The sequence below is a fragment of the Glarea lozoyensis genome, assembly GCF_000409485.1.
Source record: "Glarea lozoyensis ATCC 20868 chromosome Unknown GLAREA17, whole genome shotgun sequence".
NCBI classification, from domain to species: Eukaryota; Fungi; Ascomycota; class Leotiomycetes; order Helotiales; family Helotiaceae; genus Glarea; species Glarea lozoyensis.
In genome coordinates, this window is record NW_007360991.1 from 149,076 (window position 1) to 161,094 (window position 12,019).

Here is a 12,019-nt window from a genome sequence, read left to right on the forward strand (position 1 = left end):
GAACTGTTACGACCACGAAACGCAAAACCTCCACGGAATAGTTCTTCAGTATACCATTAGACAGCGTTGCCTCTTCATGCCGCCTTAACGCTGCAGACGTCTCCATCTGAGCATGTGCTCTTCCGCCTCCTTCGCTATCACCATGCGTCTCGGTCCACAGAAAATGATCGAGATCGAACGACCTGCTGAGTGTTCATGATGGTTTTGGGTCTGGGTAATCTATATCTTGCAACTAGGTAACCTCACACACCTGGGCATGGATTGTTCAAAAGGGATTGTATTTGAAAACCGTGCTGACTCCACATGCGATGTTCCACAACGCACTACAGACGACCAGCATATGGCATTTCCAATGTGCTTTCGCACACGATTTGCTGGCTCTTAGGACGGGTTAAACTCTTCCATTAGGGAATTTCAAGGGCTTTTCCTCGAGGTAATATGAAGAACCAATTCAACATTCTCTTGTGTCACACATGAATCGGAGGCGGTGCAGTCTTACCTCCTTGCGATAGGACGAATGTCCCTATCTGAAGATCCCTATCTGCAGAAGCTGGCTTTTAGCAGATGACAAAATATTGCTGTACCCCGAATCATTGAGACTCTCTTTCTGCAATTGTTGTCGGCATTACTTCTGGATTTCCTGAGGTCAGTGCCTGGAAGAGCTGGGCCCCCGTTGCAATCATAAAAGAAAGGGCAGACAGTTCACCATCCGTCAATCGTCTTATACTTTAACTATCAGCACGCCTCGTCGACATTAGGCCAAGACGCTGATTCTTTCTGCAGGCTTGCACTGGACTTTGAAAAAGTGGTCTGACCCGTGTTCAGCCCATGTGCTGGTCCCGTTGAATTTAAACGGCTGCCATGATATGGCTTGCTTCTAACGGAAACCAACCACTATTCGGTTTATTTCTCTCGATTGTTAGAATTACAGTACAACAGACTTTACAAATACCATAATCGAAACAGCCCAGTAGATCGATCAGGCGTGGCCGAGACCTTTGGACATCAGAACCCTCTTGTGTGGTCGGAAAATTCCAGCCAATCCGGGAACGAATTCAGACATCAATCATCTTAAGTCATCACAAGCTAATAAGGTTCACATTTTCCATCAGTTTGAGTTTAGAACTTCTGACGAATAACGTTAAGAGATCTACTGGACACAGATCTGCACTACCGATCCTTTTTGATCCATTTCATCGCCGATTCCATGTGTGGGAGTCGAACGAGACACGGGAAAAAGTTATCGCCTCACGACATTCCATAGTGAATCGCATTTATTGCCCACAGTCATCACTTCAATCACTTTTGAGATTAATCATCGCAATAGCTGGGGCACTAAGGTATAACGCGGTTAAGAAGAAATGAAGAGTTCGACTGATAAAGACGTTAATTGGTTAGGCATCATGATGCCAACCATTTCTACCCTCAAGGCCTCGTACGATGGGCCAGCACGGCCATATGCCGGTGCATTCTACACTCGGGGTACAGTGCAGAGTTGACGATGCAAAGCAGGTATCTGCTTCAGGCCTGTCAACAGCTGGGCGCAGCTTCATTGGCAGCTGAAGCCCAGTTGAATCTCGGATCTATCAAGCCGGTCGCAAATGCAGCCAGTAGTGCTGCCGTTCGAGCCACTCGAGTATGATTCCTTGCCTTCTTTCTTATCAGGTGCGAGAGCCCATCTCGTCCTTTCAGGCGTACAAGAATTAGCTCGCACAAGGGCGGCTAACTTAAGAACTTCCTTCCTTCGCTGGTACCGCATTGAATGAAGCAAATGATGGAAAAGCGTTCTATGAGGAAGATGTAAGTAAAACTTTCTATCACGGTCGATATCTACTTGTGGCCATGGACAACATTCAATACTAGTTCGGGTGAAGCTTCGAATGCTGGTGCTGACTTTACTTGATCGTAAAGTTCTTGATTTAATCGCAGACTTTAGCAATTTTCCATCATTACCTCCAAACGAAAACCATACCGAATCTTCCACGACCTTATACTCATCGAAATGCAGACCCTACCTTAGCTTTGTCAGACGAATCTGCAGAGCGCATTCCTTTTAGCACAACAGTCTCTCCACAAGTTACGTCGGCAAGCTGAAGTCTGGTCTGAAGGCTGAATTATCGAATGATCGATAAATTCTGAAGGGAAATGGCGTAAACTGAATGCGGCCGGCCGTATTGAATGGCAGATTACTACAAGTCGTTTATTGCGTTTCTTACTTGCTCCTATGCGCAATCTACGTAACAAAGGCCATCATGGTTTTCAAGAAACCGGCATAGTACCTACACTTCGACCGACCATTATTACGGGACCGCCATAGTTTGTCCATAATGGCGTGGGATGGTAAAAGAGAACAGGATGCCTACGCGTAAGCTGTGGGAGAAGGGCATTTCACTAGATAGGAGGATTCGAACGATATCGATCGACACTTCACAATGCTGCAGCCCAACGGGTTTGACAGGAAGTGAGTATTATACAAGTTTTTCCTTGTCAATCCCACATATCGATTTTGGCCTCGCATCAGCATCGAGTATCTGGGACTACCAAATTCCGATCCTAGACACTGCGACTTCTCTCGAGTGTAGACGGCGCTGCTAGACGGTAAGTCTTTTCAATCAAGCACCTGATCCCTATTGTCGCACAAATGGAATGTCGCCTGAAAGACTTCGTTGCTCTGGGGAATATGAGCCTGGATCATCTATCGAGAAGGGCATGAAATTGCTTTTAGCTGGTACTGTAGCATATCTTGAGATGAGGTGAGGCCAGCCAGGATATCAACCACAATGTCGTTCAGGTGAGTGGAGTGTTATACATCGAACAGATCCACAACCAGGATTGGGGAAATACTCTAAGCTACTCAAACCAAATACCTAAGACTATTCCAGCGCCACAAGCAAAATTCTCGAATAAATTGAATAAACTGGAAACTACTAGCACAGGCAAAGGAGATATATCTATCATTACTAACAATGATCTGGTACCTTGCTACACAATCCAAAAGAGCGGGAATGACATACTGTCCCGCATCAACTATGAACCTTGGAAGTAAAGTTGGATTGTGACAACAGAGAATCATGCAAACAAGACCTGCATATCCAAGGTTGAAGCCAAGAGATTTGCCCCGGTTTTGGTGGGTCGGAATGAAAGTATATTCTCCACGTGATAGACATAAATCTGTTCCAAGGTTTTTGATCTCAAGAGAATGAGTCGGTGAGAGAATGGAAATGCGTGGTGTGAATTTGAATTGAATAGCAGCTCTAGGTGTAATAAAGTCAATGTTGTTATTTACATTTGAGAAAAGTTTATCGTGATATTGAACCCCGCGTCCCTTGATTTGGCGGGGAAACATCTTCAGACGGCGCAAGCTCATGAAAGAAAAGCCAGGGACCAGCTTGATGACTGTGCTTGTACCAGCCTATACCTAGGTACTCGCACAACCGTGAGATGGTGACACGACACGACTCTTGTACCCTCGACGACTTGCATTTCTATTCCATTTCATCTCTAATTTCCCGCCGTTTAGCGTCCGTCCCTGGAGCCTGTCCAGCTGTATTGTGCTGCATCACCAGGCCGTTAGACTTTTGTGTCGCACGTGTTGTTGGTGGGAGGAGCGGAGATTACTTTTCCATCAGCATTCTTATTCACAACACCGTTCTCACGCTCTTGACATCCTACCACTCGTCAGTCGCAGTGAGTCTTCGGCCAGTCGCCAAACGACCGGCAAAGGAATTGAGTAATCGGCTTTTGGATTTCGCGCTCGATTAACCCCTCCAATAGCAGACCGTCTCCTTCGTAGACGTACGCCAAATCCACCATCTGTGCCCCACCTGCGCTTGATATTCTGGACTGTCGTCGAGCACTCTGCGGTATCAACCCGAGCAGTCCTGCACCACTTCAATCTGCAGATTTATTCACGCACAGCATCTCTCCCGCCCAGGAACGACGGCAGATACGGTGCTGTTGCAGACGAGAGCTCCGGAGCTCCCAGAACAAAGCCGCCTCCCTCAACTCATTGCATTGTCTCCACAAACCACAAACCTTCCCACAGCCAAATTTCACCTCAGAGTCTGCGAGTCTCACCAGCCGAGCACACTGAGTTCAAGTATGGTGGAGCCAGATGGCACGACTGATCATGGTAGGATATCTTTGTCTTTGAGGTTTTTGCGCGAATAGTCACCAGACCAGCATTCGCACAACCAAGCGCATAGCAGAAAGGCACACCGGCATCTCCTTTATCAAAAGTCTCAATGACTGATATCGTGTTTCTTCCATGTAAATACGAGCATAAGCTAATCTATGTCCATTCGCAGACTTCGACACACAAGCAGAAGAATCGCGGGGTCGAAAACCCCAATCTCCAGGTGATCTAGTCATTCCCAAGAACCGAAGCACGGGAAACCTCCTTGCATACTCCTCGAGAAACCCATCCGGTCCAGAAAAAGCTCGAATTCGATTCTCGTTTGACGCGGGAATTTCGGCGGCAGAACATGATTCCATGTCGAGGTTAGTAACATGTGCGACGGGAGCGGCAGAGGCGTGGCTTTCACGACGCACCTGATGTCTCTGATGCTCCGGGGAATGTAGCTCATAAAGGCTGACACATTCTCCCTCTCAGATCACCAGTCCTGACAGAGCACGAACATGGCCTCGGCGCTTCTGGTTTACGACGGATTCGGCAGCAGCCTCTTTCCCGCGTGCCAAATACTCCGTCGGAACCTCCATCGCGAAGCGGTTCCATAGGGCCACGATCTGCCTCTATGACGACTCTTTCTCTCGCGAATTCTCGGACGCCTTCCATGGCCTTTCCCTCCGGCCCTTCCTCCCCGACACTAAATTTCACAGAAGATCTCACTCGATTCCCTTCAGAGTCACTGCACTCGTTCTCCTTTGCTCATCAGTCCGAAGAGTATATCCATAACCGCCAAAATGTGTTGAAACGGTCCGTGGAGTTCATGTCGCAGAAGCTGGGATGGGGAAACGCAAATGCAGGCATTGCCAGTGCGCAAGCTCGATTAAATGGAGACCAAGAGATGCAGGGCATGTTGGAAATGTTGGCAAGAGCGAAATTAGTGGGTGCGAATAATATCGCCGGATCTGGCCAGGCACATTTGACGGGACCCTTGACGGGACCTGCTTTGATCGAGGATTCTGGAAATATTTTCGATGCAAGTTTTATACGGCGTTCGAGCAGTCCGGATAATCTTGAAGGCACTTCACCTACATCACTGCGGAAGACTTTTTCGAATGTAGAGGTACCAAAGGGAGATTTCCAAAAAGATGCACAGGATGACGCCGTACCTCTGCAGCCTGAGTCAGAACCTTCTTCAAGGACACCTACCAACGAGAGCGGAACGACTGCGAAAACATCACCTCCCGTCACTCGAAGGCAGAGCCTGAAAAGAACCTACACCGACCTTGCTCCGCTGTCCTTACAGCACAAGCTTATGGACGCTTTGGCACAACCATACCTCGCTGGCGATCCCCACGATGGACTCCTCTCCCCAACTGTTCCTCAATCCGCACGGGATGCTTCGGCTTCGATAGGAATGACCGGCTTCCACCCTGTCGGCCCAGCGGTACATGGCCATTCATCGAGGTGGGCGCCCGCTGCCCAAGCTATATTCACCACGGAAAGTGCTGCACCATATACGATTTTGGCCGCGAACGATCTCGCTTGTTTAGTGTTCGGTGTTACTAAAGCCGAAGTTCGCAAAATAGGTATTTTAGAGGTAGTGCGACCAGAAAGGAGAGCATGGTTGGAAGACAAGTTACATTCACCCGGTCCAATGGCCGACCTTCAGGCCGACAGCGGCAAACAATCACCCAAGACACAAATGCCCCCACCACCAAGCCGTAGTCAAGCTCCGAGTCCTACCTCTTTCTTAATGCGAAGTGGTGGAGTGACTGCCGCCCTTCTTAGTAGACCAAATTCGAGAGCCTCACAAAAGAAACCGCAACGTGCCCAGACAGACGATGGAGCAGGGTCGAGTCTGGTGAAAAGCAACAATACCAAGGGCGGGCTGTTCCATCCAGCGAATAAATCTCGAGGTGTCCTGCTGTGTGGTGATGTGGTTCCTATTCAGAAGAGGAATGGAGCTACAGGCTCGGCAAGTCTTTGGGTCAAGGAAAAGCGAGGTGGACTGATTTGGGTGCTTGAAGAGATCCATGAAGATGTTGCTACTCTGTCGCTTGACGAAGATGCCCAAGTGACGAAAATCACTGGATCCACAGGTCCACTTTGGGGCGAAGATATCACGAGAGTGGGCATGGACATTGGCAAGCTTTTACCAAAGATACCTCGTCAGGGAATGGTTTCTGGGACTGGAGAGATTGATTACGCTGAAGTGGTGAAGCGAAAGTACTTCACAGCTCGCAATTCGGGAGGTGTGAATATTCCGTGTAAGGTGGAAAGAGTCGAAGGTAATACGGATCTACGAGTATCTAGCTTTCCTCACATTGCAGGTATCATGGTCTTATCGTCTAAAACTTTGGAGATTACAAGCTCAAATTCAGTGTTCTCCGCTGCGTTGTTTGGACAGGAGAAACCTGATGGACGACCCATTACCGATCTCATCCCTGACTTTGATCGCATGTTGAAGATTCTTACAGATGAGGATGGAATAGGACTTGTCGATGGTATTGTTATTCCCGAACATAGTTTTCGAAAAGCTAGGGCATTTCTGGCATTACGAGATGGCAAAGCAGATGCTGCGTCATACTTTTTACGTCCAGATGGGCTCCGTGCCAAACACAGAGACGGGAGTGAGATTAAGATCGACGCCCAGTTAAGAGTCGTGAAATCAGAGAGCAACCCACCCATAATTGACGAACATGTCATTGAGGAACGAAGCGACGAAGAAGACAACAAATCGCCCATAGAAGCGCCTCACATGCCTTCCCCAGAGCTCGTCTACGCTCTATGGATCACTTATTCTCGTCATATCCATGCGTCAAGGCAGAGTTTTGGAGCCGGTTCACCGTTACTTTCAGGAGTTCAAACGCCATTGCACCAACCTTCTCCTGGCCAACCAGAAGCTTCAAGTCCCATGGATATGGATTCTGATGCGGAAGGTCCTCGTAAGGAGCAAACCCATGCTTCTTTGTTGACTGCTCAATTGAAAGCTGCAGCCAAAAAGACTGCCGAGAAACTTATTGGTCGCAATTCGTCAACTCCAAGCGAAAAGAAAACAGAACCAGAAGTCAAAGACATTGCCCCAGTCGAGAAAAAGACAATTGAGGATTTTGTGATACTAGAAGAAATGGGTCAAGGTGCTTACGGTCAAGTTAAGCTCGCACGTTATAAGAAAGACGGTAATCGTAAGATGGTTCTCAAGTATGTTACGAAACGGCGCATCCTCGTTGACACGTGGACTCGAGATCGAAGATTGGGGACTGTTCCACTCGAAATTCACGTGCTTGATTATCTTCGAAGAGAGGGACTGAAACATCCCAACATCGTCGAGATGAACGACTTCTTTGAGGATGATACCAATTACTATATTGAAATGCTTCCACATGGTCTTCCGGGGATGGATCTTTTTGACTATATCGAGCTCCGTGTCAACATGGAAGAAAACGAATGTCGCAGCATATTTGTACAGGTCGCCAGGGCCATCCATCATCTTCACACCAAAGCCCTCGTTGTTCATCGAGATATCAAGGATGAGAATGTCGTTCTAGATGGCGAAGGGAATATCAAGCTCATTGATTTTGGAAGCGCTGCATATATCAAAAATGGCCCATTTGATGTATTTGTGGGTACAATAGGTAAGGTAGTCTCTTGCGACTAATAAGGCGATAACTAACATTACATAGATTATGCAGCACCCGAAGTCCTTGGTGGCAAGTCCTATCGCGGCAAAGAACAAGACGTATGGGCGTTGGGTATCCTGTTATACACCATCATCTACAAGGAGAATCCCTTCTACAGTATCGACGAGATCATGGACCGCGATCTCCGAATCCCGTACATCATGAGCGAAGACAGCATCGATCTCATCCGCGCCATGCTCGATCGCGACGTCGAGTCCAGAATCACAATAGAAAGGGTCCTGGAACATCCGTGGTGTAATATGGATGAGGATGATGACTGAGGCAAGTTAAAACACACATCGGCGCCTTTTACGTCGCCAGGTGATACTATGGGGGATGGGGGACAAAAAGTCGGGGTTTGGGGGCTAGGGTGCTGGGGTGCTGGGGTGCTTGCTTGGGAGGGGGCGGACACGGGTGTGGTATTAGATTTTTACGCGTAACGAACAGTAAGAGATTTGAAAGATACCCAAGAACGTATAGGGAAGGTTGATTTTTTTTTCCTTTTTGAATGCGAAATTTCGCATCATATTATATCTTTTTTTGGAATGAAGTATAGTCTGGCTTGTTATATGATCATCTTGTGTTGGGGAGTGGATTGGAAGTATAGTAGTTGTGCAATCTAGGTGGTGTGTGGGGGGGAGGGGGATGTTGGGTTTTGGGGGAAGGGAGGATTTAATTGGGCTTTTTTCGGGAAGGGGTGAATGGATGGATGGGATGGGATACGTGGGTGGGTTGTATATTTTTGGGATTGTATGGGAAGGGGAGAGATTGTGGGATATAGATGAGAGGCTATGGCTATGAAGGGAAATGGGTTAATCAGAACTCAATCTTGATCTGGAAGGGGGGATTTAGCGTGGATGAGATTTGGCGTGGAAGAGATTTCGGATGGTTGGGTGGTAGATAGGGTAGATAAGGTAGTAATATACATATTTATATCTATGATCTTTTTGAGAGTGTTGGTTGTGTGTGATGCCGTGTTCTCTCCTGATTTTTTGCGGCAGGGTTTTTCTAGACTTTACCGATTCAAAGAAAGACGAGAAATTGTGAAATTCGTGGGGAGGAGGTGGACTCTGTGATTTTTTGTTGTCTTATTGATTTGGGGGAAATGAGATATTTAGAATCTGCTTCGGTGTGTGGTGAGATGAAAAGGGTGTGTTGGTGTGATGTTTTGTAGGTCGAGATGTGGAATATGAGGGTTGAGTGATGGGGATTGTGTCTTTTGTTTAGGGGGTTGAGGGGATGAGAGGTTTGAATCGTGGTGGAAGTTTGAGGGGCATGGGTAGTGTGTATTTCTTGGAGTGAATTGACACATTATCGTGTATTTTGTCTATTGATGATAGGACATTTGCGGGTTTGGAGGGACTGTTTGGGGTATAGTTGGGGGTTTTAGAGGAAGTGGTTTTGTGTCTTGGGTGGATGGGATAGTTGGTGGGAGGAATATGAGGGTTAGGAGGGTGGATTGATGGGATGTTCTTGTGTTTTTTGTAGAGTTTTGAGGAAACTAAATGGGTTTAGGGGGTGATGATATCCTGGTGGGATGAAACTCGTGTGTTGGTTGATGGGATTGATACGGTACTGTATTTCGTCTATGATTTTGAGTAAATGAGAGATTTTGGAGTTTACAGGTTATCTGAAGTGACCTGGGGTGCCTTTGGCAACGCAGTTGGGTATTTTACGGGGAATAAGAATATACACAGTAAAGGGGCTATGGTGGTTTACTGGATTGAGTTGACGAAATAGTGTGTATCGTTTATTGTTTTGAGTGAATGAGAAGTTTTAAGTTGTCTTGCTTGTCTATCTCCAAGTGTACTTAAGTTCTTTTAGACTACGGTTTCAAGTACCTTGTAATTGGTATTGAAATAGTGTGTTTCTTCTATTGTTCCGAGTAAATGATAAGTTTCAAGTTGTCTGTCTCAAAGTGCAGTTAAGTGCTTTCAGACTGCGGTTTCAAATATCTTGTAATTGGCATAATACTCAGTACTCGCGCTTTGAGAATTACTCGATTAAAGTTGACGAAACAGGATGCTTCATCTGGTGTTGTGAGGAAAAGAGATGGGTTTACGATAAATAGTGCATATTTATTCATTGAATTCGGCGCAATACTTTGTATTCTGTCTACTTTTTTGGAGAAATCAAATGCTTTCTAAGTTGGCTTGAAGACAAATTAAATGAAACAGGGGTGTTGGCGCTTGCTTTGGTTTGGGTTAAGTTAGTATGGGTTAGTTGGTTACTAAACTATAATTTGTTAGTACAAGGTTCCTACTTGTTGATTATGAGTCAATGGGCAATGGGGAAGAACTAATGTTCACGTGTCAGACTACAATTACTGCAATTTAGTACTTCCGTTTAGCGTCACTCACCTTGTTTTAGACAAGAACGAAAGAACGATATCGAGCATCAAGCATACATACATTCTAGACTTTAGCACTCTTACAAAAAAGTAGAAATTTCTCAGGTTCCAATCGAGTTCGAAAATACCAGTATACAACCCGAGAGATATAGCATTCAAACCCCCTCATCGCCTAATTCCACCAATATCACCAGCTACCTAACCTCATTCTCCATCTTCGCCGTCCGTCATGACAGACCGTACAGAAAATCCCGCCAACAACTCCATTCCAAGCACCACCCGCCCAAGTTCCATCCCAGTAAGAAGCATATACCTCCAACCAGCCCGGCTGCTTCACACTCCGCTCACCACCACCAAACCATCCCTAAAATACTCCCTCGTAAAATCAAAATGGAAAATCGACAAACTCCCCTCTCCAAACCGCCAAGTCGGTCCACCACTAGAGTCAGATCCGCATCTCCAAGCAGAACCACCATGGACACGTCTCTCAACCGAAGAACCGCTCTCCCCCGAACTAAGAGCTGAAGTCAGACAAGAACTCATCCACTCACATCTTATGGGTGATATGAACGAGTATCGGCGTCAGATGAAGTATTCCTGGTGTACCCCGGACTGTTATATGGAGATTCAGAGTGAAAACACCCAGTTCGAATCTAGATTGCTTCTTGGGATGTGTAATAAGGTGGTGCCGTTTTATTGGATGCCACAGCTTGAGACGAATGGGCACGCGTTGCCGTTGTTGCCGTTTAGGTGCTTGTTTGGGGGATGGTTTAAGTTTTATGATGATGAGCCGAGTATTGAGTTTGGGAACTTCTTTGCTGATTGTAAGTGACTTTTCTCTTTTTGGTTTTGCTTTGATGCTGAGCTTTGTAACGGAGAGAGCTTCATGTTCGCACGTGGCTCCGGGATCTAAATTCAATGAGAAATACATTTATTAACTCGCATAGTATTACGCGTCCTCCCCACCGGCCCCCTCACAATTCCCGGAATCATCTCCACCCACAAACGCCTTTATGATCCAGCTTCTAGCCTTCTGAACACCATCAAACTCCATCCCCCAACCTCAGACCAAGGAGAACCCTGGGGTCCCTGGAAACACCCTGAGAAATATCAATTGAAACAAACGTACCGTGCTATTATCATGATGATGGATCGATATGTCAGTTCGGACTTTGATCTTAGGATACCTGAAAAGAGTTTTATAGACGTCGCTGAACACGCACGGAAACAAACTGTTTTGCTCGTCCGTACAGGGGAGGATGAGGGAATTAGTTCTCTTGTTGATTTTGAGACGTTGAGAGCGAGTGGGAAGTGTTTACCGCTGGATAGGAACGATGTTGAGGTGGATAGTGAGGATGTGGTGAGGGTAAGCATTGCTGATGCCGTGGAATTTGTATGCGGTCTAGAAGATCCTAGTTCTATAGAACGTGGTATTTCGGTAGATAGACAGCGCAAAGCGGAGGCAGCGGCGGATGGGTTGATGAGGGAGGCGGACGAGAAGGGGATTGATGGCGGTTATCTTACTTGGCGTGCGGTTAGGTGTGTTAAGGCGAGGAGGATGGGGGAGGAGTTTAGAGAGGAGGGGTTGTGGGAGTTTAATCGGGTTTGGAGGTAAGAGTTGGGATGGGAAGGGGGGAGAAGATGGTGAGATAGTGGGATGTGGACGGTACGAAATTTCCTAAATTACTGTAATAATGATGTTAATACTAACCTGGACGATAAATCATGTTTATGAACATAGAGCGTATTCTTCTTCTTGTTACTAGTCGTCGAAAGCCGAAGTCTATTATTCTAATAAGTAGACGAGAACAGTATATTTCGTCTATTATGTTTAGTAAATTTGTTGTTGTTAAAACTTTC

The 12,019-nt window shown here is 46.5% G+C and overlaps 2 protein-coding genes across 2 annotated transcripts; both read left to right on the forward strand.

Annotated features, from left to right (window-relative positions):
• Nucleotides 1-4,101: 4,101 nt before the first annotated feature.
• Nucleotides 4,102-8,090, forward strand: GLAREA_11885 (Protein kinase-like (PK-like); the record flags this gene model as incomplete). Its single annotated transcript, XM_008082667.1, has 4 exons — nucleotides 4,102-4,132; nucleotides 4,308-4,500; nucleotides 4,613-7,764; nucleotides 7,813-8,090. 4 exons carry the CDS (start codon nucleotides 4,102-4,104, stop codon nucleotides 8,088-8,090), a joined length of 3,654 nt encoding a protein of 1,217 aa, XP_008080858.1.
• A 2,298-nt stretch (nucleotides 8,091-10,388) lies between these two features.
• Nucleotides 10,389-11,774, forward strand: GLAREA_11886 (uncharacterized protein; the record flags this gene model as incomplete). Its single annotated transcript, XM_008082668.1, has 2 exons — nucleotides 10,389-10,983; nucleotides 11,107-11,774. 2 exons carry the CDS (start codon nucleotides 10,389-10,391, stop codon nucleotides 11,772-11,774), a joined length of 1,263 nt encoding a protein of 420 aa, XP_008080859.1.
• Between the last annotated feature and the right edge of the window lie 245 nt (nucleotides 11,775-12,019).